The sequence below is a fragment of the Oxyura jamaicensis genome, chromosome 26 (genome assembly GCF_011077185.1).
Source record: "Oxyura jamaicensis isolate SHBP4307 breed ruddy duck chromosome 26, BPBGC_Ojam_1.0, whole genome shotgun sequence".
NCBI lineage: Eukaryota > Metazoa > Chordata > Aves > Anseriformes > Anatidae > Oxyura > Oxyura jamaicensis.
Window position 1 is genome coordinate 4522937 of NC_048918.1, and position 24164 is coordinate 4547100.

Here is a 24164-nt window from a genome sequence, read left to right on the forward strand (position 1 = left end):
CTTCTAGAAAATATATGGGAAAGGATAACTCGTGTATTTTTTTTTAAATTTATTTTTATGAAAAATGAACAGATATAATGAATATTATTATTTGGGAGAGTCCTAGACCTTGTAAAAATCCAGGACGCATCTTTAAATGAATAGGGCCTGTACATACCCTTGATCTGTTGGCAGAACTCTTCTATAAATAATGACAACTGAATAATTCTTACAGTACATTTTTCTCCTACTTCTTCCGGCCAAGCTTTGGAGCCTTCTCAAGGCCTTGGATATATTTCCGAGGTAGCTGGTATTCTTCTGCAACATAATGAAGAGTTCACTTCAGGTAAATACTCAGAGCTCATGAATTAAAATCTGTATCTTGCTATAACCAGTCCAGGCCCAGGACAGACTTACCTAGCAGCATCTTGGCCAGATGATGGATCTGGTTGCCTTGGATCTGGACCTGAACTCTGTCTTTTGTTCCAGGCACGGGGGCGATGGTGGCACTGGCCTGTACTCTTTGTTGCAGAATGTTGGCTACTGACTGTGGGTCCAGACCATACAGCTCAAGGTTCTTGATAATTGTCACCTGCAGATTTGAGTAATGATTGCAAACATCAGTGCTATGGGTATTAGCAAATCATGTCCCACTCATCCCAGAAAAATGAGCTGCCAAAACTGCTCTCAGAATCCAGGCTTCTGCTCAAAACCCATCTCCTGATTTCTCTTTTTACCTTCTTGTTTGATGATCTCTGTGCTATGGTGATGTCAATGGGCTCAATCTTTCCTTTCCTCACAATAGGTTCTTGTCCAAAAAATGTCACCTGGTGTAAGGGCTGCAGGCGTTCAAGGCACCTGAACAAAGTTTAAACATCCAATTAGTCTACACAGTACACCAAGAATAACTGCTTTTTCCACTGCAGCCTCTCACAGGTTTTTTTAGACTACATGAAAGCCAAAATTCTGTAAGAAGAATTTGTATCTTAAGAAGATACTGCATTATGAGCTCATGCAAGACTTGTATCCTAGACATCATATAAAGAAAGGGACTAATTAAAAAGAAAGCTAGACTACTGACTCACAAAGATTCTAGCTTAGCTCATTACTGGTAAAATGTCATGAACTGCTGCAGAGTAAAACCTTTAATTTTTATCTTTAAACTAGTGTTCAGCTGTATTGCTCACAGATCGGTGAAGCATCTTAAAATAAAGTTAAAATTCGCCATAAGCTCTGCTAGTGTTCCATCAGCAAACATGGCTTCAGAAATAAAGGAAGCTTCTGGAGCTGCTCAGAGGGATTGCATGATAGTTATAAAGAAGATCAAGGCAAGTAAGACACTGGGGACATTCAGGCAAAGTTTTTTGGTACATGGAAACAATGGTCTTCTGTCAGGTATCTGAGCCTCTTGGATCTAAACGGTGAGTTTACACTATAAATGCAGATGTTGTGTTGCTGCTTCCAGTCAGATTATGCTGAAAGGAGAAAACCATGGTCCTTGACTTTCTGTGAATCTCAGTTATCTTGCCCCGTACTGTGGGGAAGAGCTGATATATGTCAAATCTAGATCTGCACAGCCAAGAAAGGCCTTGAACATGAAGAGCAAGATGACTGCCGTTGCCTAAAAAGGGTATGTTCAGTTATCTGATGCAAGCGATGGCTTCCTAGATGTGTACATACAGATTACATGCAGAACCAAGCACTGTTTGTTTAGAAGACTTTCCCTGATAAATAGTTAACATGTAAACAAAAAACGAACATCAGTTAATGCCAGGTGGTTGCTAAATGGTGGAGAATGAGACGCTCTTCAAGTGAAGGTCTCTGGATGTTTTTCTGTGCTACCAGGAGGCAGTTACAACTTAATGTAGCTCTGATATTGTCTGGTTTTGAGTTGCATGCAATAAATCTGTGTAATACTGAAACAGTGCATTGGGAAATCAGTCACCTGCTCAGGAGGTCATCCCATTTAAGGTTTGAGATTTCATCTTGTTCTGATTTATCTAACAGGCAGTCACACAGGATGGCATTCACCTTTACAAAGCTACAAAAGGAAAACAGGCATTAGGTGTAAACAAACTCTTTTTGCTCTACCTTCAGTGTCTCCTGTGAAAGCACGGTAGGACAACTTTCATGTATACTTACTTTTTGTTTGCTTCATCAACCAACTCGTTAGTCTTCACATAGTTAATGATGATGTTTCTCACCTCACTGCTTGAGAGGATGCTGCCTTTTCTAAACAGAAAGGAAACTATTACTTCAAGCAGTTAGGTGTTGAGTAGAACTACTGCGTTGACAGAACACAGCAATTACCCTGACTACATTTGGTAGCAAAAGCTCAAGACTGAGCTATGTTTTCTGCTAGGCAGTGATTTTCTTGTTACACCTCAGCTCCTGTATGCCAGATAAAAGGCTCACAGCAGTAATTAGGGAGACTCTAAAACCCTTGGTGCTGCTGGGAGCCTCATTTGGGAAGATGACCCTAGGGGTGCCACTAAAAATATCTAAACTGCATCAAAACGGGCAAGATTAGGGTACAAGGAGGCAACTGATTTCTTTCTATCATCTGGGTGTCCTCTTTTCAGTAAACTATACTGTGGGTGGACAGAACACGCCTTATCCAATGGCAAATTAGGACAATCCAAGTAAGTAAAATGTAGCAATTTTGACACTTAAATTGTCACCTCCTTAGCTGTAAGAGAAGTGATGTATTTGCTGAACGCATTTGTCACAGCCTCTTTTCATTGCTTCACAAAAGGAAGATTATATTTTGATTCCCATCACCTTTCCTGACAGCATCACAGCCCACTCCCCATGAAAGCTAACAAAATGGTAGCAGCACAGGTTTTTAGCCTCTGTCTTCACCTAACAATGATTCTGTTGTACTTTTTGAGTGCTTACTTGTGTCCAGATTCCTGAAAGAGTGAGACCATTTTTGCTGAGACACCATAAAGTGGTATGATTTCGGGAGCACGGTACACTTCTTCTTTGTCTTCACTCTTGCAGTCTTGGGCAGCAGAGGCTGAAGAAAATCCTTCAGGTACTGTAAACGCTTTAATGCTGGAAAACAAGTATATATATAAATATTTGGTGGGAGTGAAAGGGAATTAAATTAACTTCTGTTTCACCAAGAAATTAAAATCTAGCACATGATTCTTTAGTGGTTATTGATAAAATACTCTGGAAGAGAGGAGTAAGAACCATATAGGTTCAGGAGCTGAACTCTAAGTTCATTGTCCAGAACTTCAGATTCCGTGCCTGCAGGTAAGAGAACTTGACAAACTGAGTTTGACCATGCCAGTCTCCTAATGGTAAGCCCAAGTATGAGAGAAAACTTAATGTAAAAAGTCATAGTAATTCTGCCTCCTTCCAAATGTGGAAGAGAAAATGTCTGTATCTACCAAAATGTTCTCCATCCCATTAGTTGCCAAGGAGATGTTATATAACAGAAGCCCTATGGCCCACTGGGAAATTCTGAGAGCACGCTAATGCACTGATACGCAAAAAGGAATGAGTAGGATGCTCTTGATATGAGGTAACTATTAAGCCTTAGATAATGGGAACACTGATAGAAGAACTGGGTAATAAGCAACCAAAAGGCTAAGGGTATTTGTGCAAATCAATGTGTAATGGAAAACAAAGCTTTTTTTGTTTTTAAGATTATAACTTTGCCTGCTAATTTTGCATAGTGGCTGATTTGATCCTGTATAACACTTTAAGTCTGTAATTTCATGGCCATTTATTCAACAATAGTTTAATCTTTTCATTGAAGTTATTTTTTAAATAGGTAAATTCACTTCAAAGCTGAACAAAGCGTTGTCCCAGCACACTGATGGGATAGAGGGGAGACCTGATTAATTGGGAAAGGTATAAAACAGTCATACCATTATAGTCAATGCTAAATAGAAAACTGCCTCATGGATATAAAACCTTGTTCCCTTCCCACAACAACAACAAAGAAACCCCCACAAACTATCAAGACTCACTGTCAAGTGAATGTGCTGTTTAGTGACTGCTAAGAGGCTTGGAGCGGTAACACCTTTAATAGTACCCAGACTAGAAGCCAGAACTTTGTCATTATAATGGTGCAACAAATTGCAGTGAATTGAATCCTCCTTAACATTTTCAAACATGTTTCTCTGGAATATATTTGTACCTAGTACAAGGGTGAAGAGCGATATACAACTCTTGGGTTATCTAGTAGTCCCTTCTGGTTTAAAAGTTCTCTGGATGAATGAACAACAAGTAAGAAAGGGAAGGTTGAAGTCACGATACTGTCATTAGACTCAAAGCCACTGAGTAAAAAGGGAAGAATGTAACTTTGCAGAACTTTACAAGCATAGAAAATGCAAGGACTGGTGTGGAAGCAGGATATAAAACCTCTCCACAGTGTACTAAGATTAGGAAATGAAGGCTGTCACAGGAATGCAAGCAGGGTATAGGTAACAGCTGGCAAGAGCTGATTCCACGCCCTCCTTTCAAAGCCTACCACCTCTTAAAGACTACAGTGTTCTACATACTCTGGATGCTTCCAGTCCACCTCCACGATGCTTTCCACACCTTTGCTCAGCTCCTTCACTTGTAAGATCTTCTGGTGCTGCATACATTGTAGGAATTTAGAAAACTGAAGGAAGAAACGATCAGAAATATGGAGCTAAACATTTTAAATTCCTGTTTGGGTTTCTGACTGCCCCAAAATTACTTGCTAAGTCAGAAAATCTTCTTGGAAGGTTAAAAAACAAACAACACCGCACCCCTTTGCTTCTCTATAAACACAGCAATTGCTAAGGAGCAGTGAGTGCCTCTATCACGTTCTAAAACAGAGTAAGCATCTGTTCCTTTTTAGGTCTGCCACCTGTTTGCACTGTGACCTTCTTAGCCAAATAACAGCACATATCACATGGATTACTGTGACACCTTTGGCAATACATTTTGTCTTTGTCATCTAAACAAGAAGCATAGTATCATCTCCTTTCTCTTCTCTAGCTCTTTCTCTTATCTAGCTTTAGAAAAGGAACAATCTCTTCTTGCAAGCAATTGCACTGTGAAACAAGAGTAGAAGCCTTTAATAGTGATCACAGCATATCAGAGAGCATTAGATGCATTTAAAACAGATCCATGCTCATGTTTTCTGAGCAATGACTTTCCTCCCTTGATCCTGCAGGAGCAGAGATGTGAGGAAAAAGAACTTGGATTTAAGAACAGTTACTAGGCTTTTTGTCTGTCTGTTTTACTAATGCTTCAACAATTTCCAACTCAACATTTTTCTCTCCTTCCATTTCTTATTTCAATTAACAAGAAAAAATACAGGAAAATCTCACCTTCTTATAGCTTGATTTCTTTATATCCAATTGTTGTCCAGCGGGGCTATAAATTGATTTTTTTAAAGTTCTTTAGATATATGTCATGATTTCTTCATCAATCTTGCTATTTATGCTAAAAGTCTCTTAACAGCAAAAATATTAATCACACAGAAAGAATTACTTCAAACAAGCTAACAGATAGAACACGGTGAGTTAAACTAGTACTGGTGTCCCTGAGGGGAAGCAAACAGCCATTTAAGTGACTAAGAAATGTTGGAACAATTGTCAGTCAACTCGTGTTAGCTATCAAGTGCATGTCCTGGCCTGGACAATCATTACATCAAAGTATTTGATGTAAGAAGCAAGCATAATCTTGGATAACCTTAGTTAGGTAAGGACTGAATTTTACTTCTGAGTCAAAAATTTCATCCTAAATAACCCACTCCTTCTTGCAAATCCAAAGACTCTTACCACGTACCAGCATGGGAACATATGGCTGCGTAGAAACGTGCTGGTGAGCAGAGGGAGATCTGACTTCTTTACTTTGCATTTTAAAGCATGAAAAAAGCACTGACTAAACAATGCATCCATTTGCTCTGCAAGGAAGAGAAGAACAAGCATGCAGTGAGCAGTCTCTCTTTCTGAACATAATATTCAGTTCTTTCAGACTCTTTTTCAGGCCACACAGAACCATCTCTACCCCTGTTCTCACAGAGAGCTCTCTAGAATGCAGAGTAGCCTAGATCATGGGTACCATGTTCAGCAAGCAAAAGGTGCATAGTTTGGTTCCATTTGAACACAGAAGTACCTTGGGGTGTCCTGCTGTCCTCTGCTTCCTGCTGAACCTCTGTATTGTCATCTTCAGCTGGTTCTGCAGCTTTATTCTCATTGTGTTCCTCCTTTCCCATCGGTATGGCACAACTGTCTTGCTCCTTCAGGCTCAAATCACCGATGTCCGCATGCTGTAGTGGGTCAGTGGGGAAGCTGCTGACGGGCTCTTTCTCCTCCACCTCTTCCTCATCATCAGCACTCTCTTTTTCAGCAGGATCTGTTACCAAGGGAGCTAAGGTAGGAGGATAAGATTTGTCACCATATTCCCTATAAAAGGAAGAAAAAGCACAACATGGCTTTCTGTTTTATGCTTTGAAACCCATAGGACAATAAAAATATTTTTAAAAGTCCCACTGATTAAAAAACATGGTGAGTTGCATGGATCTCGAATTATAAGGTTTATTTTTAATTCACCTTCCTCCAAAAGCTGTGTTCCCTCGTGAATCTTTATTTAAAAGTGAGCAATTAGTTGAATTCAAATGCAGAGCAACTCATTTATTCGGTTGAGATTGGCATAGTTGACCTTTTTAATGCAAAAATGATTCAAAATTTTATAGAACAGGAAGATATTCTAAAATTAGAGTAACAGGGGTGTTCTAGTTTCATTTCTAATAATAATTGCACTCACTTGAAGTAACAATGAAGTGAATAACTTTCAATATATACATTTCCATTCTGCACATATCAGATAGACCTCATGAGACACCTGCCTCTGTCAGAAAAGTGTGGTCATCCAAAACACGTAGCACAGCTAAAGCCTTAACAGGGGTCTTATCTAAACTGTACCCAAACAACTCAATAAGTACGTTGAACTGACAGATTAAGAGTACTGGGACACAGATTTTGATTTTCAGTAAGCATTTAAGAATCGTTAAACATTTTACCAAATGCCTGGCCATATACTCACCAGAGATGATCCATGTAAGTATGCAACACAGCGAAGCCTTTCCCTTTCATTCCAGCAGCCAGCATCTCCGCAGTGGACATAGTAGCAACTGTGACTGCTACTGGAGCTCTGGGAAAAGACAGGAACATTACAGCAGGGCGGCACAAATACACTGTGCTGCTTGAATAACAAAGAACCGTGCCATTGTGATATACTGGGTTTCCTTACTATGTCCTTGTGCTTTACAGCCCGTTTTTTTTAAAACATCTAAGCATTTTGGGGTTTTGTCCCATCTTTCTGGTATGTAAGGTCTTCCAAAGAATCCCAAGGATATGTGCAGCTGTGAGACCAAAGTGAAAGTTGGGGAGTGACACATCCTTCCCTTTAGAAAGTTCACGAAGTGCAAGTACTACTAACAGAGACTAACAGGGGAAAAAGAAATGACAGAATTTGTACTGTTCCTTCTCTGAGTTTCCAGACAGACAAAAAGACAACTGTGTAGCATTAAATCTTTTGTTAAAAATTACTGTTTCAAAACAAATCCACCAGTTAGTCCACCAGTTAGGCCCCAGGAGGTGCAAACGAACCAATTTCCATAGCTTTACACCCAAGCTCAAACATATTCCAACCCAGAAACTTAACTGGATATTTTCTTCTGCCTAATTTTACAGACCTTAGGTCCACCATGCACCAAATGCATGAGAATAATTTTGCTTTTATTTCCTCGAAAGCCCCAGAGTCTCCATGTAAAAAAGCAGTTTTCCTTTCAGCGTCAGTTTCTAAGACAAGGTATGAGTAAGGAGTCCTCTGTACCTGTTTCCCAAGAGGGTGACAGCACAGAGCATGCCCCGCTCTACTTGCGGAAAGCCAGAAGGTGGCACTATTACTCCTGGCAGCATCAGATCTGGAAAAAAGCATCCATTTCTCAATGAAAGATACAGCCGCGACCTCCTCCACTCCCCCTCTCCCCGCCCACCCCCTCCCCATTACTCAGCAGAAACCCAAGCCTGTTAACAGCTGGGCACATGCCAGATAAAACATGATTCTCCGTCTTCTCCTAGTAAGGCAGTATTTCCTGCTACCACCCTGTGGATTAAAGGATCCTATTTGTGATGGTGTGCACATCCCATAAAATAGCAGAAGAGCTAAAAATGCTCAGCCCCTTGCCTGTCAGGCCCCAAAGGGGCACTGCTTTTAACAGAAAGGTATGAGCTCCCAGACCAGACAGCATCGCTCTTTATTAATGATATGGAAACAGACAGGAATAGACGTGTGTGGAACCACCTCTTTATTCTTCCCTGTCCCAAGGGCAGGTTATCCCACCAACTGTCTCCTAGAACAGAGAATTGCCTAAAATTTCCCAATTTACCCGACCCTCCTGATCTGATAATAGCTTAGCACTCAGCTGTGAACTCTCCTCAGCATGAGGAAGCAGCCTGAACTACCTCCTTGCTGATCTGGACAGAAACCAGTGGGCTTTGTTGCGTGCTTCTTTCCATTTTCCATGCCTGGGATGAACAGTCTGGCATGTGAGTTAAATTTTTCCATGCAACATGTATAGCAGCACCATGTTACCACTGAATTACGTTAAGATCATCTGCTCTCCTTCCCTGTATCCAGAATAATCCAGACCTCGCAGTCTCGTGGACTGACCTGTTCCATGGTTTGGTTTGCAGGCATCTCACTTTTTTCTCAGCATCTTAGTTTTAATATGTATGCTGAAGAGGCCACCAATATTTTTCCTCCCATTCATTGTCACAACTACCTCCAGCAAATCTAGAATGAACTCTTCATTGGAACCAAGGCTCCACATCTCTGAGGACAGAAATCATGTAAGAACCTTAACGTGATGAGGTAAGTAGCAGGTATGTATCATGTAAATAACCAGGGCAGCAGGCAGAGAGATCTTTAAATTCAGGGAACACGTATCAGGAACAGCACTGCCTTGCTTCTTGACTGTTCCCTAATCTCTGCTCTCTCTCTCTCCACATCTGCAGTGCTGGATAGTCTCACGCCTCTCCTATTTATGCGGCATGGCTGGCTCTGTTCTCTGCTTCCACTGGCCATTGTCTCAGTGGCCAGTTTCTTATCATCTTTGGATCGTACCCAGAGGTAGCCGGGTTGCCATGGGAGATGAATGATCCGCATCCCTCTTTCATCAATGTTCTTCCCCCATTAACTTTTTTTTTTTTTCCCTCCAGAAACTAGGTCACTACCAGTCAGCAACAAGGCTTGCTTAGATGTCTACCACAGCTACACATTCATGCGCTTTATTTCCCCAAGAGCAAACCGAACAGAGGGATTTGATTACTTCTACTCTAGACACTGCGTAATGGAAAAGACATCTCTTTCTACACTGTACGCTTCCACTTATAGATTAAGGCTGCAATGGCTGGAATTCAATCTTTGCCTGGTTGAGCAGTTCTGCCATTTCATGTTCTAAAGGCCTGACTGATGATTCTGAACTGCATCCAAAGCAGGTTCCAGAAAATACAAGTCCTTTCTCCTCAGTCTTGATCCATAAGTAGCTGATAGAGCCAGTAATCCAGGAATTCAAATCCAACCTCACCTGCACAATCCACAGTTTACTTGACAGTGATGAGGACTGTAGGTTCCAGTACGAACTAACTTATCCACACAAGCTCACCTCTGAACTGACAGGAAGCAGGGTGGCAGCAGATGAAGTCAGCTGCCCAGGGAGGGTTATAAAAACCAGACCAGTTACACAGGCAGTTCGGTGTCCCAGTTCAAAGTCACTGATCAACTTTACACCCTGAGAAGGAATTTCCAAACCCAAGACTCTCAAACGGAACAGATTACAGCATTTAAACAGCTTAACCTACTTTCTCATTCGCAAACTTATCTATTGCTAATTTATTTTCCTTTCTGGGAGACCAAGATGAAGTACTTTCTGCGTAAGTATTCTTTATACTTTTTCATAGTTCCAGGTACGTTTTTGTCACTGGGAAAGATAACACTAAAAAGCCCAAAAGGCAATTCCTTTTTGCAATGTGATGTGACAAAGTTCTAGTCCTCTTACCTGCTCCTCCTGCTAGCTTCTGTAGCACGGGAGGCCATGTTGAAAAAGCAGGGAGAAGATCTGGGTAGGCCCACAAAGCATACACTGTCCAAAAACAGAATTTAAAAATGCATCATTAAAAACCTTTCTCTAGCTGTTGCTTCTTGACAACTTTAAGATTAAGCAGTACCACACTAACCACAATTAACCGCTCTCCTGTTACTCGGGTTATCAAGACATCTAAAGTCAGAATGATCCTAATATAATTAATAGATGTGATGGAAAAAAAAAAAAAGAACTGCTACTTAATTTAAGCTTCTGTGAATTATTATAAGGATATAGATGAATGTTTGAATTATTTTCCTTAAATCAAGGAGGCCACTTTGAGCTAAACTGCTACCCTGACAGGGAAGAATTACTGTGTATGGGAGAATTAAAACCAGAGAATATCAGAGCTGTTTGTTGCCTAATTCCATGGCTGCCTGAAAGTGGACATCTCGCTTGTTGGAATTACCCCTTGCAGTGGACAAAAGAGGAAAAGGTGCTACGATGCTATCCTATAACTTAAAACATCTGTTTTCAGGTTTCTAGCCTCTCAGCTCCTTAATTTTCCTTTTGCGGAAAGAATCCAGAAATGCTACTGGATTTCACACAGATGATGGTAGAATAAGCACATTAAAGATTACGAAGTGTGCAGATACTGTAGTGATGGGAGACAGGTCAGTATTAGACACATGCAAATCTTCTGGGGAAAAGTTGGTGTCCAGTAAGGAAAGAGGGAGGATTATTCCAGTCTGTATATAACCCATACCTGTTGGATACAGAGCTTTCTCAACTTCAAACAGTATTGGGTTCCTGCTATTCATATAAACCGTGACAGCCTCCCCTTTGTGAGTGTATATTTTGATGACATTAAGCTCCTCCTTGTTTGGAATAAACTCAGTTAATTGTTCAGCACTAAGATTTGGAAAAGCTGCTGCAACATCAGCTCGTAGCTTTCTCCTGTAATGATAAAATCACAAATGTGTTACAAACCTGTCTAGACCGTCTCTTAAAATAATTCCAACATAAACAGTTACCACTTTGGTGGCTGTTCACGGGATTCCCACGTTTTCATTGAAGACAAACTGGGGTGTTTGTGTCTGGGTTTACACATGAAATAGCTGCATGCTGGGAGAACGCAGGGTGAAAAGCCAAATACGTTTTCCCTGTTCCTACTCTTCCTTAACATCTGCTTACAGTCTGTGATTTTGGGATGGCTCCGAATGCCCGAGCACCCATCAGCACCATGGGGCCTACCACCACCCTCCAGCACAGCACCACACGGGCTGCAGACGGGTCCCTCTCCCCACACACTCTTTGGGCAGTTTCAAGAGATGTTTAAGAGGCACAAAATGGGGTTTGTGGGGTGTTGCGCAGAAGCGTGGGGTGAATCTCAGATACCAACAAGTCAACCCACCACCACGACGCAAATCACAGGTCAGCCAGGCGAGCCCAGTTACGGCTGTGCCTTCGTGCAGAAGGCCGTCTGCGTTCTGGGGGGAGCTCGCTGCCCTCACAGCCCCGAGGCGACAGCAGCCGTGCCTCAGGCCCCGGCTCCATCCCCGCTGCGCCCGGGGACGCCCCGCTCGACCCAGCGCTGCCGCCGCCAACCCGGGGTCGAGCCCGGCTCGGCCGAGGCGGGTGGAGCCGCTCCCCACAGCGGAGCGCGGCCGCGGCCCGGCACTCACCGGTCGGAGCCCTTGATGGCGGTGTTGGAGCGCACCCGGAACGCCCGGCAGAACATGGCGGGCGCCCGGCTCCCCTCAGGCCGCGGCAGCCGCCATGGCGCCGTCCCGCGGCACAAAGGCGTCCGGGTGGGAACCGCCTCCCGGCACGGCTCGGCCCGGCTCCGGGGGAGTTCAGAGCAAAAATGCAGCCACCAAACGTCCCCAAAGCTGGAACCGGTCCGTGCCCGGGGCTGCAGCCGCTCGGGGCTGCTCTGTTTTAATCCCTGCTCACCGCGCAGGAGGTGGCGGGGAAGGCTCCGTCAGGCTGTTGATAGGGGGGAGGTGAAAGGCATGGGGGTGTTGGGGAAGGTTTTGTATTAACAATAAGTTTTCTTCGTTCCAAATGCTTTGTTTCATGGAGTCTTCCCTGGAGCTGAGGAGAAGCGCTGCCTAGGTCCCCAAGGGCAGGGACGAGGGGTGATAAGACACCAGCATGCTGAGGGGAGGAGGTGGTAAAACCCAAAGGCTGCATAAAGCTAAGCGGTTTGGGGTACAAGCCTAAAATACAGAAAATGACTTTGTGAGTGGGACTTTTTAATGTCTGTTGTGGTGCAGGGAGCTTGGGACAGTGGCCGGCACCTCCGTGGTGCTAAGGCAGAGCCTTTATCTCCGTGTCACAGACAGAAATCCAGCCTGCTTGTGCTGCTGGTTATCTCGGGCGTTGTTTGATTACCACAACCCCTGAGCCCACTGAAAGGAAAAAAAATAAAACGAGGCCGGCGCGGCTGCAGGGCGTTATTTCTGCAGCCGGAGCTGCGCCGAGCCCCTCGGGGGCGGCAGAACGGGGGCTCCTCGGTTAGAGGGCAACTCCACGCCTCAGGAGACAGTGCGGCGAGGCCGGGCCCTGCCCGTGAGGGAAACGGCGGCTAACGGCAGCCTGAAGGCGTGCGGGAGGCTCCCGGCCGGCGGGGGGCTCCTCATCCCCGTCCCCGCCGTGAGGGGGCAGCGCCGGGCCCTGCCCGCCCGGGTCCGTCCCGCCCCGGCCGCACTGCGCAGGCGCGGCCGGGGGCTCGGTTCCCCTGGCAACGGGCGGCCCCGCCGCGGCCCGCCCGCCCCGGCAGCGCTGGGCCTGACGGCGGCGGCGGCGGGACGAGGGATGGGGGCCGTCCCCCGCTGCCACCATGCTGCTGGGCAGGAAGCCGGAGGCGCCCCTCGGGGCAGGTGAGAGGGCGGCGGGGTGTCCCCCGGGGTGCGTGTGGGGGGCTCGGCGGAACAATGCGGCCTCCGGGCTCCCCTTCTACCGAGCCCCGGTGCGCGGCGCCGCCGCTGCCCCGCTGCCCTCACGGGGCCGGGGGAGGGAGCCGGCCCCGCTCGGGGGGCTGCTGGTGGGCCGAGGGGGGCTGGAGGCGGCGGGCGGCCTCCCCCCGGGGCAGCCTCAGCCCCCCGGGGCCGTGACCGGGAGCCTGGGCCAGGCGGCTGTATCGCGACAGGAGCGCTGACGGGATGCAGTATCGCGATAGCAGCGTGCTGCTGCTCGTGGGTTTGATGTCGGTTGCGTTAAGCGGTTCGGTTTTAGGGTTTTTAGTAGCGTTTGTGGGATGCTGCGTAAACCAACGCGACCCTTTAAAATTTATTATTTATTTATTTTATTTTATATTGCTTCTTGCAGCAAATCTGCTAATTCCCTCGTATCATTTTTAAAGGATAACCTACTTCAAAGGCTAGTCCGATCAAGTGCCTAAGCGTGCGCTCATTTACTATTGTCGCTCCCAATGAGGCTACTTTGGGATTATCCTGCTTAAGGAAAAAAAGGGGAGTGTATTGGCTAAGGTTTCTTAAGGATGTGTTTGCAAAAAATGATTAAAAAAAGAGAAGCTCTAAATTAAAAGTGACATAAACTAAGGTTTCCAAAGAGCTGTGTACTCTGTGGCTATATTAAAATATAGCCCAAACATTATAGTTAAATTCTGGAGATTATTTACCAACCATAAGAGAACTGAAGGTCTTATTAAAACATGAGGTACGCTTTTATCATTTGTATCAGTGTGAATCGTTGTGACTAACTGGTTTGTGTATGGAACATTTCCAGCCAGGTTTGGAGACGGATTATATGATTCCTATATGAGGATAGATCAGATCAGGTACCAGGAGTCTACAAATGAAGAACAAAGCCCCTCGGGACTTCCTTCCCTTGGAAGATCAAATGTGAGTATTTTAAAGTCTCCTGAATGGAGGCTTGGTGTGGCATTGTGTCTGACTATAGAGAGTAAATGAGAAAAGTGGGATGTGGCAGCCTTTTAGTAGCTTATTTAGCAGTATGGCTTTTACTAAATATAAAAATGATAGAGTATGTTGTTGAATGCAAAACTTGCTAGGCAGCATCAGTAGTCCTGTATTATTATCCTCAGCTCTTACTTTAATTAAGAAATTTATTTTACAAAGGGTTGCAGTGTTCTGCCCTACCACCTAGTATGCTGATAAGTATGTAAATCTACACCTTTTGCTTCAAGTCTTGCACATTTCCATTTCAGTTTCACTTATGAAAATTCAAGGACTTCAGTGTGGTTTTGTGTGTCTTTCAAACACCTTACAAAAGTATCTTTCTTCTCTGAAAGCTTTGACATTATCTTCCACTTCATTTGCTAGCAAAATAGGTCTTTATGGACTGAAGGTGTAAACGTGTTTCTCTATAGGAGCTGTGTTTCCTAAACATGGAGTTATGGGATCTTTTTTTAAACTGTTTCAACTGAGCAGTAGTAGTTGTGTTCAGCTGTACAGAGATCTGACCTTTATACGTGTCATAAACGTGTTTTGGCTGTTGTTGAATTCTGGCAGAAGTGAAGGAGCTTGTGCTTAGGGAAAAAAAAAACAGCACAACCCTCTAGAAAGTGAAAACAGACATTTCACCAAATAAGATGCATTTGAAAATCATCACTTTGTGTAAACTTATTGTAACAGACATTAATTTGGTCTGTGCCACTCACTGAGCTAATTCAGTAGTGCCGGTCTGTGTTTCCTCTTTTCGCAATGAGGGAGAGCAGAAGAAACGTCCAGGTTTCAGGAGTAGTGGATTGTTTTGTGGGGGGGGGCATGTGGGAAATCCTAAACTGTAGTGCTTAAGTCATAATTGAACTAGAATTGTTCATAACTGAACAGAAGCCAGTGTACTGGAACTGTCCGGTTAAGTACAAGTATAATTGCATGACTGTTTTTTTTCCATGGTGTATCTCATCCTTCATCTGTATTTTGTCCATCAAGCCTGTTAACATTTTAAGACAAGACTAAGGATTGTAAAATGCTAGGTTTGCCATAATAACACGTCAAAAGTACAACCTTGTCTTGCAGGCAGGAACTGAGATGAAACATGCAGGGATTGTGATGCTCAGTTTTGATGGAAAAGCGTACGGATTTAAGTGATACTCAGTTTCTTTCTTTCCAAGATTTCTGTGTTATGATTTAATGTAATGTGAGAGTTGCAAACTTCTGAGATATGCAGCTGTCCATTCCTTTCATCTTAGTGAGACAGGAGAACATAAATGTTTCTGCTTTGAGAATAGATGGGTTCAATTCTGTTTGTGAAAATAACTGATGAGCTTTTGAAAACCCCATTGTGTAGGAACTGGGTTAACGGTTAACTGCTTTCGTATAAAACTTCATTTTAAGTGAGAAGGATGTGAAAATCTTTAATGTGGTGCCAGTTGTGTTGTCAGTCCAATTTCTTGGCTTCTCATAGCATATTTTATCAACAACAAATACTGGGCGGCCTGTGATTTGTAGAAGAAAGCTGCTGAAAGAAAGCTGATGTTACCCTGAAGTCATCTGACTTGGTGTAGCTCTCTGGGTTCGAGATTGGTCTCTATTTGTGGCTCGCTGTCACGTGGCAAATGATTTTGGTCGCCTCCTGAGAATGAAATTTCAGTCCTTACTGCTTATGGATGTTGAGTCAGGTTTGAGATCCAAAGCCCCCTTCTTTAAGAAATAGCCTCAGGAGAAATGTGATTGTGAATTCCTTGTGTGCTTAGGGACTTCAAAGGACAAAATGTTTGCCCCAAACAACAGCATCAGGACAGTTGCTGTTGCTCCTGAATAGAAACTGTTTGGCTGATACATTGTTTACTGGGCTTTGTCATGTTGCTAAAACTGATGACATTCATACTGTTAACACCATTTTTTGACAACCGGATAGTGAAAGGAATTGATGTAGTAGGTTCCATTTGTGTGGTACAGTAATGCCTTTTGAAGTCCTGGCGCTTAATTCATCCAGGGGACTGCAGGAAGCTGCTCTGCAGGGGCCTTGCTGATCTGAACTGCCACGGGACGGCTCAGCACCAGGATGGCTCTCTGCAGAGGTGTTCTGGCACCTATTCTGAAGCCACGCTGGGCAACAGCTGCTTCTGTTGTGCACACAACTGAGACCCAAGTAGTAAGAATATGAAGTTTTGATTTCAAAGGTGAAAGTAAGACTTCTTCTGTAGGACAGGCTTTCTTCCCCCCTGCCTCCCCAGAAACCTCAGGAACCAAACAAACATCAACCTTGTTCCATGCTTGTGTTCGCTGTTTGTTTGTAAACTTACTGTTTGTGTGTGCTCTGTTGAATAGCTGGCTCGAAAGTATGCCATTCTTATCTCAGGGGTTCAGCCAGACTCCGAGAAAAAGGTGTTTATCCGAAGTTACCAGGGTTGGGCTTTGTTTTTCCACTTCAGGGTTTCTGGAAAGGCGTGTCTCTTACCGTACACTGTGGTTTGGGGTTGATAGGACTCTGAGTAGTGGAACTTAGCAGGATAGATCTGATGGCATTGCCACCACTGAGCTAGAACTGACTTCTGCAGGAAATGCCCGTTCTTTGGGCTCATGAGCAAAACTAACTCTTCAAGGCAGCGCTTGCAAATAGACTCTTAAGAGACATGTAGCTGGTTTTGGCAGGAGCATTCACTTCCCTTATTTACAGACTGTGCTAAGATGTTAGATTTTATGTAACTAAAAAGGAATTTGGTTTTATGGCTGTGGATCTGCAGGTTTATTTATATTTTTGTTTGATTCCTGTGTAGCTATTTCAGTTTTCAGGGATTCGGTTTGGCATGTGTCTCAAACCTTTATTTTTAGATTAAAGGACAGAATGGAAAACAGATGTTGCTACACTAGTCACAGCTTCTTCCTTGTTGCATAGGATGAAACAACACCTCTTTGCTGCCTGTCAGCGAGGAGCATCAGTGAGTAGAAAAGGGGAGTAACTGCTGTGGAAATAAGGGACTGAACTCCAGGGAGTTCAGCGTTTACTAGTTTGTAAAAATGACAAGCTCGAGACATTTCACAATGCTTTTCTCACATTTACGTGCTATTTCCGATGCATCCATTTCAGATGTAAATGTTTTAACGCGACGGTGTGTGGCAGTGGTTACAGACTACTGACAAAGATGTTGGAGTAAAAGATATTCCTGATTATTGAGGGCTTCCTAGCCTGTTTTGTAGTAATTATTCAGCTATCATGATTTCAAAGGGAACGTGGATATGGTGTGTTTTTCCCTTTAAAAAAAAAGGGAAGGAAAAACAAAGCCACCACCAAATGTTTATGTACAGATAGAAATGAAATTTATATAATTTCTGTGTTTTATCTTGTCCTGCTGTCATCCTTTTGCTCCACGTTCAGCTTGGTTACACCAGCCTTATGTCACTTGCTGTCATGTCTTTGTCTTCCACTGGCACGCTTCTCTTTGCAATATTCCTAACACTTCTCTGCACATTCTTGTCATGTTGCGTGTCTCAGACAGGTGCAAATTGCATCTGTTGATGGTTGTGTTTGCTGCACCCACGTTTAAAGCTAAACATAGCCGTTCCCCCAGCTGTTTGCTGACTACGTGCGTACTAGTAGGGATAGGTACTGTGTCCTTGTTGGAGTGTTTGACGCTCTGGGGTTCACCCTGTATGGGCTTAAAATACACCGTGTTTGTGCACGTGCTTGTTTCAGTAAGTTGCATTTTGAGCTCCCTTCTATAACTATGCCCGTAGCTGGAGTTAGCTTAGTACATCGAGCGTTTTATATTTGTACCTAATGGAAATGCAAAACATGCTGATGGTTCTGTTTTCATTTATGATGTTGATTTCTTTCTTAGCCCATGCTTTAAAACATAAAGCTTATTTCTTGTTTTTTTTTACCTGTAGGTTTGTAGCAACAAACTTGCAATGAAGGATCACCCTCTGACTGGAAGTCAGGTCAAAGTGGAGCAATTATTTGAGGACTCTGGTAACAGAAGGAGTAGTACTCTACAGTCTGCAGGAATTACTGGTTCAGAAAGATCTCTTCCTTCCCTGGCAAAAGATAAGAGTATAGAGAGCTTAAGCACTTCTAAAGGTGGTGTTAGTTCCTCAAAAGCACACAAAGCCATTTCCCAAGCTCCAGAGCAAGCTGTCAAACAGTACAAACATCAATTATCTGCTTATGAGCAGCAAGAGATATTCAACTTTTCTGAAATTTACTTTGTGGGTCCAGCTGCAAAAAAGAGGCAAGGAGTAATTGGTGGTCCCAACAATGGAGGCTACGACGATGACCAAGGCAGCTACATTCACGTGCCCCACGACCATCTTGCTTACAGGTATGAAGTACTCAAAATCATTGGCAAGGGCAGTTTTGGACAAGTCGCTAAAGTCTACGATCACAAACTCCACCAACACTTAGCCTTAAAGATGGTTCGCAATGAGAAGAGATTCCATCGCCAAGCAGCGGAAGAAATCCGGATTCTGGAGCACCTGAAGAAGCAGGATAAAACTGGCAGCATGAATGTTATTCACATGCTGGAGAGCTTCACCTTTCGGAACCACATCTGTATGACTTTTGAACTCTTGAGTATGAACCTGTATGAGCTGATTAAAAGAAATAAGTTTCAGGGCTTCAGCATCCAGCTGGTACGCAAGTTTGCTCACTCGATACTGCAGTGTTTGGATGCCCTTTATAGAAACAAAATCATACACTGTGACTTGAAGCCAGAAAATATCCTCCTAAAACAGCAAGGGAGGAGCGGAATCAAGGTCATAGATTTTGGGTCCAGCTGTTTTGAGCACCAAAGAGTCTACACGTACATTCAGTCTCGATTTTATCGAGCACCAGAGGTAATCCTAGGAAGCCGCTATGGGATGCCCATAGATATGTGGAGTTTTGGCTGTATTCTGGTGGAGCTATTGACTGGATACCCTCTTTTTCCTGGAGAGGATGAGGGAGACCAACTGGCTTGTATGATGGAACTTCTGGGAATGCCACCTCAGAAGCTTTTGGATCAATCCAAGCGAGCCAAGAACTTCATCAACTCCAAGGGTCACCCTCGCTACTGCACTGTAACTACACACGCAGACGGAAGAGTGACCCTTAATGGGAGTCGATCGCGCAGGGGTAAAATACGAGGTGCTCCAGGGAACAAGGACTGGGTGACAGCACTGAAAGGCTGCGACGATCCCTTGTTCATAGAGTTCTTAAAAGAATGTCTCAGCTGGGATCCTTCGGCACGCATGACTCCAAGTCAGGCTCTAAGGCACCCATGGATTTGTAAACGAACACCCAAACCGCCCAGCACTGACAAAACCTCCAGTAAACGGATATCGAGCTACACAAGTTCTTTCACGGGAATTGGTTCCAAGTTGCCTCCTGTAGTTGGGGTAGCGAACAAGCTGAGAGCGAATTTAACCTCCGACTCCAGTGGCAGTATACCTCTATGTACTGTGCTGCCAAAGCTGGTCAGCTAATGGCGGGCTCTGTGTCTCCAGAATACATACCTTGTATTTTAATCGTTTGTTAATAACGTGTAAGGAAGTTAAATGCAGAGGTTTTTAATGGATTTTACTTTTTATTAGAGGATGAATCTTGAATATAAAAAGTTTAGTCAAAATGTAAACTTTTAAAGGGCTAACTTATCAAATTGTTTCTCACTCAACATGGTGCATATAACGCTCTGGATAGGTCAGCTCCTCTGCTGAGTAAAATGAGTTTGACAGATGTGCTATTTAATAATGCTCTTTTAGAAATCAAACTTTCTTATCAAGACGGTTTAGAAGATCATTTTGCTTAAGACAGCGAGGGAAAATAATTTAAAATGCCTATTTTCAGTTAATCCCCAAATTCACTATTTTTATTTGGGGAAAAGTTTCTACATCTATTGTCAAAAGCACAAGTGCGTTAATGTAATGCGTTAAGAACTTGCTTGCAAATGGCTAACTTATGTTTGAAGAATTTCATTTCTCTGTGCTGCTTTTCCCTTACCTGTTCTGACGGAGATTTTTAGAAATACCATGGGATCTAGACACCAAAAGTTTGGTGTTGAAATTTTGTAGTCTGACTTTTATTTTTATTTTATTTTTTTCCGAACAGCTTGGAAATGGCACAGAACACAGGATATGTCTAAATAAAACTAATTCCTGTGCACTTGCTATCTCCCTTGAAAGCACATGGAAAGCTGATGAGGAAATTCAGGTTCAGATGGTCAATCAGATGTGTGGACCAGTTTGATCAGACCTAATGAATCAATTATATGTGTTTTGGAGCTCAGATTTTTAAAAAATCAGTTCTGCCAGGTGTGTTTGTGTGGATTTTGTGTGTGTGTGTTGTTTTTTTTCCTGTATTGTTTCCAAAACAAAAATGTTGAACTTAAGGAACCGTCAAATCTGGGGTCTGTTTTACACATTTGAGATTCTGATCATTTAAAAAATGTCTTTGTTGTGTAGAGTGAATTCCATTGCATTAGGTGGAGCTCTTCTAATAGCAAAGCAAAGATCCTGCCCTGGTCAGATAAGGAAAAGATCTTAGGGCCCAGGACTATAACTAGAAAACGCGTGGGACAGGCCTAAGTGGAAGAGTGCTCTGAGATCTCAGCGTAACCTATAAAATATCAGGAAAAACTGATAAGGTGCAAACATTGGTGGACCCAAATCAAAGTACATCATGGGATGAATTGTTTTATTTCTAATCGTATTCCTTCAGGTCTTTGAGAGATGTTTCTGCATGCTCGAGATGTACAAGCTTGTATTTCCTTTATCTTCCAAGAACATGAAATGGTGGTGTGACCTGTAATGACAACAGCACAACTTGTTCTGGTTGTTAGTACTTGGAGCCATATGGCCTGAGTCCATTTACAAAAGCATCTGATCTCTTGCCAGGTGCCTGAACACAATTTTAAATACAATTTAGAGTTCTTATGAAGAGAGGGTTTTAAATTTAATGAGTTTCTCCGTAGCAGGTTTCTGATGTTAAAACAAGGAGACTCTCATTATACAAACAAAGGAATTATCAGGGCGATTTTCTAAGATAAGGTGACCACATGTTCAATATGAGACCCTTCTTCTGTGAAGATGGGGCTGCATTTTCTGCTCTGCTCTGTTTTAATTACAGCACCAGGGAAATGCTGGATGGAGGCTTTTGTGAAAAAGCCAAAAGGCAAACGCAGAGCTCCAAACTTTCCCGGACTGCTGCTTAAACTGAGTTTCTCACGCATTTAATTTTCCCAAGTTCTTTTGTTTTATGAGTATGAATGCAGTAAGCTTAGTAATAATATGAAAATAACGTAGTCTAGCCTTTATCTGTGCAGCTACAAGTAATACCAGTGCGTATGCTATGTTCATAGCTCACTTAATAATAATGCAGGACTGGTATTTTTTATTTGGCTCAGCTGAGCAAAGTTTTCTTTGAATGGAGAATCAGGAAAATGGGAAGGGAAGTGGTAGAACAGACCACCAATTTTAGCAGAATTTCTAATAGATGGGGAAGGTTTTCTGAAGCCAGAAATGTTATTCTTCCTTCTCTGCCCTTCCCCATATGCATTTTTAACTTTTTTTTTTTTTTAACATACCTGGGGAGTGAGGAGCAATAGCTTGGTAAGAAAGAAGCGTAGACAAAGAGCACTTTATGTAGAAAAACTATAAAGTGATGGTAGTGTTTGGAACCTGGAGGAGGGCAGGAGAGTGTTCGTGTGCTAGGAGCTGTGCAAAGAGAAGGCAAAACAGCCCTTCTCCAGAAATAGCAAGTAGTGTCTTGGTTCTAGAGCATTTATTTCTCTAAAATGCCGGATGTAGAATGATTAGATCTGGTTACTAGGAGGTAACTTCCAATGTCACAGCCCCTAGTATACGTAGCTCTCACTTAAGGCTTGTGCTGTGGAACTACAAATACAATAATAATTTGGCAAGAATATGGCTTTTTTTTTTTTTTTTTTTTTTTTTTTTTTAACCTAGAAAATACATTCACCTTGACCTGATGAAACAAGGTGCTCTTTGAGTTGTATCAATCTTACTTACCTGGGACTGTTCCTAGAGTTTGAAATCAAGTACTTAGCTAGCTGCCTTGCTAGCTGGGGCTCTTGCCTGCACAGCCATAATAGATGAGAAGGAACGTGAAGCAACCTCAGAAGATTTTTCTGTATTGAAAAGGGGTTTCTTCATCACCCAGGGAACACAGCTAAGGATATGTTGATCTTGTTTCCGTTTCCTAAGCTCCCATTTTATTTATAAAGTACTTGATTTCAAAGAAGTGTGACGCACTATTCCCAAAGTGGGAGAGCCCTTCAAGTTAGCTACTAGATTTTGTGTCTGGGATAGAGCTGAGTCGTCATCCCTGTAAAGATATCACCTGGGGAGTTAGCACAGGAGGTGTGCGCAGCCACGGGGCCGGAACGCAGGCTGTGCTCATGAACCGCGTCAGCGGTAAACTGCGGATGCGCTCGCAGTGGCTGTCTTCACTGAGATATAGTCGAGCCTCAAATTCACACTGATTTCACAAATTCTTGGAAAGCTGAACACTAATGAGGTCTGAAACTGCACAAAGTTCATCATTTTCATTATTTGTGATGCTGGTTAGGATGCTGAATTAATACAGTAGTAAACTTGTCTAAACAGACGAAGAGAACAGCATTGATTTTTGAGGTCCCTCTTCGTTTTGCAAGGTTGTTAATCTGCCAGCACTAGGGAGGTTCCACTGGAACCTGAACCATGCTCTTCTAGGAAGTTAGCACAAGACAAATGCGATTTACTTGAGTTTATAACAGACATCACATGTCTAAAATTTAATGAAGTCACCCAAACTTGTTTTAAACTGTTCTTTACAATGTTTCCTCTGTTTGACTGCACATATCCTTAGTCTCCGTACTGTAAATAACACGCTGTGTTTATTGTTTGCATCTTAGCTGTTTGTTTTAGCAATATTTTTACATAAACAAGTGACAAGGCACGAGCATCGCATCCGACAGATACACATTGCTTTTACACTGGGGTCCAAATACCTTACGGCTGTCCTAGTTGCAAGGAGAAGCTTTGTTTCCGTGTGAACTCAGCGGGACAGTAAGGTATTCACTGTGGAACATGGTACTACAAGCACACCAAACCGGGCTGCGTGTAGCTTGCACGGGTCTGATCGTCCTGACGGCAGCTCCTCACCAGGGATCTGAGCACTGAGGTCGTCTGCGTACAACAGGTACTCTTTGCCAGAGGTTTTTATCCATCCTACCCAGTTTGAATGGGATTTCTAGTTCAGTAGAAACTAATCAGAACGTTTTAAGGCAGATTTTATGGGTATGCTACGCAGTCTGAGCTTGTTTACAGTAGTTGTGACCTGTGAGGACTTCCATGCAGTTGGAAGCTTTTAAAGTTAGGAATTTATTAATAGAGGTTCTTTGCAATGGTCATCCTCTTCGAAACTACCTCTGAAATAAACCTAGGGCCCTTTTTAAGGGGGGATTCACTGCAGGCTACAGCTCTCTCTTTCTTTTTTTAATACTAATAGCTGTTTTGGCTGCCAAACATATACATGATGATCTCAGCAATGTCTTACTAATCCTGGCCACACAAGCAAAAGGCTGATTCTGCACCCAGAGATCTGTGCTGAAATGATAGATACAAATCCCCTGCCTGCCAAAGTTTAATACTGTTGTGGAAGGGAAGAGCCAAAATAACATGGGAAGGTCTGCAGTACTTCTGTGCGGTACCCAGCTGAGATTCAAAACAAACCACACTGAAAGATCTTTTCCTTAATAGACAAACTTGCAACTTTTTCATGCCTTGAGCCCTCGGAGTTGTGGGTACCCAGCAGCTTTGAAAACTGGACATCATGGTTTTCTATTGAGAGTGTAACAAAGATACCACTTCATTTTTTTTTTAATTAATTTGATACGGGTTTGGGGAAATGTACACACTTCATCCTTCACATAAAGGAGCCCGTGAGTGTTTTAAAGCTCCGCTAATATCTTATTTTTTAATGCCCACTGCCACATGTAAAACCCTTGGGGTGTCAGAGCAGTCTTGCATAGGTGAACATCGTCGCTGTCCTCAGAGGGTGCAGTGACTTAATCCAAACGCAGTTCTTGCAGACTGGCTAACGAGATCAGTCAGCCTGTGTCACTAAGAGAACAACCCGTGTTCCCTATACATAGTACTGTGCCTTATTTTACCAGCCTACATCTGTCTTGGTGCAA

General features: G+C 43.2%; 2 protein-coding genes across 4 annotated transcripts; one reads left to right on the forward strand and one right to left on the reverse strand.

Annotated features, from left to right (window-relative positions):
• Nucleotides 1–29: 29 nt before the first annotated feature.
• On the reverse strand, nt 30–11928 carry EIF2D (eukaryotic translation initiation factor 2D). Of its 2 annotated transcripts, XM_035346989.1 has the most exons (15): nt 11746–11928; nt 10827–11017; nt 10037–10120; nt 7810–7900; nt 7018–7125; nt 6088–6377; nt 5758–5875; nt 5298–5343; nt 4497–4600; nt 2878–3036; nt 2122–2211; nt 1925–2020; nt 717–837; nt 397–571; nt 30–297 (listed from the first exon to the last, which is right to left on the reverse strand). In XM_035346989.1, the coding sequence occupies exons 1-15, from the start codon at nt 11799–11801 to the stop codon at nt 227–229; spliced, it is 1800 nt and encodes a 599-aa protein (XP_035202880.1). In that variant the 5' UTR covers nt 11802–11928; the 3' UTR covers nt 30–226. The 2 variants fall into 2 exon arrangements, with proteins under 2 accessions (XP_035202880.1, XP_035202881.1); XM_035346990.1 differs by lacking the exons at nt 10827–11017; nt 11746–11928 and adding an exon at nt 9371–9565.
• Nucleotides 11929–12785: 857 nt separating this feature from the next.
• On the forward strand, nt 12786–20493 carry DYRK3 (dual specificity tyrosine phosphorylation regulated kinase 3). Of its 2 annotated transcripts, none has more exons than XM_035347004.1 (3): nt 12786–12945; nt 13814–13929; nt 17884–20493. In XM_035347004.1, the coding sequence occupies exons 1-3, from the start codon at nt 12906–12908 to the stop codon at nt 19453–19455; spliced, it is 1728 nt and encodes a 575-aa protein (XP_035202895.1). In that variant the 5' UTR covers nt 12786–12905; the 3' UTR covers nt 19456–20493. The 2 variants fall into 2 exon arrangements, with proteins under 2 accessions (XP_035202895.1, XP_035202896.1); XM_035347005.1 differs by having other exon boundaries at nt 12866–12945; nt 13818–13929.
• Nucleotides 20494–24164: the final 3671 nt, after the last annotated feature.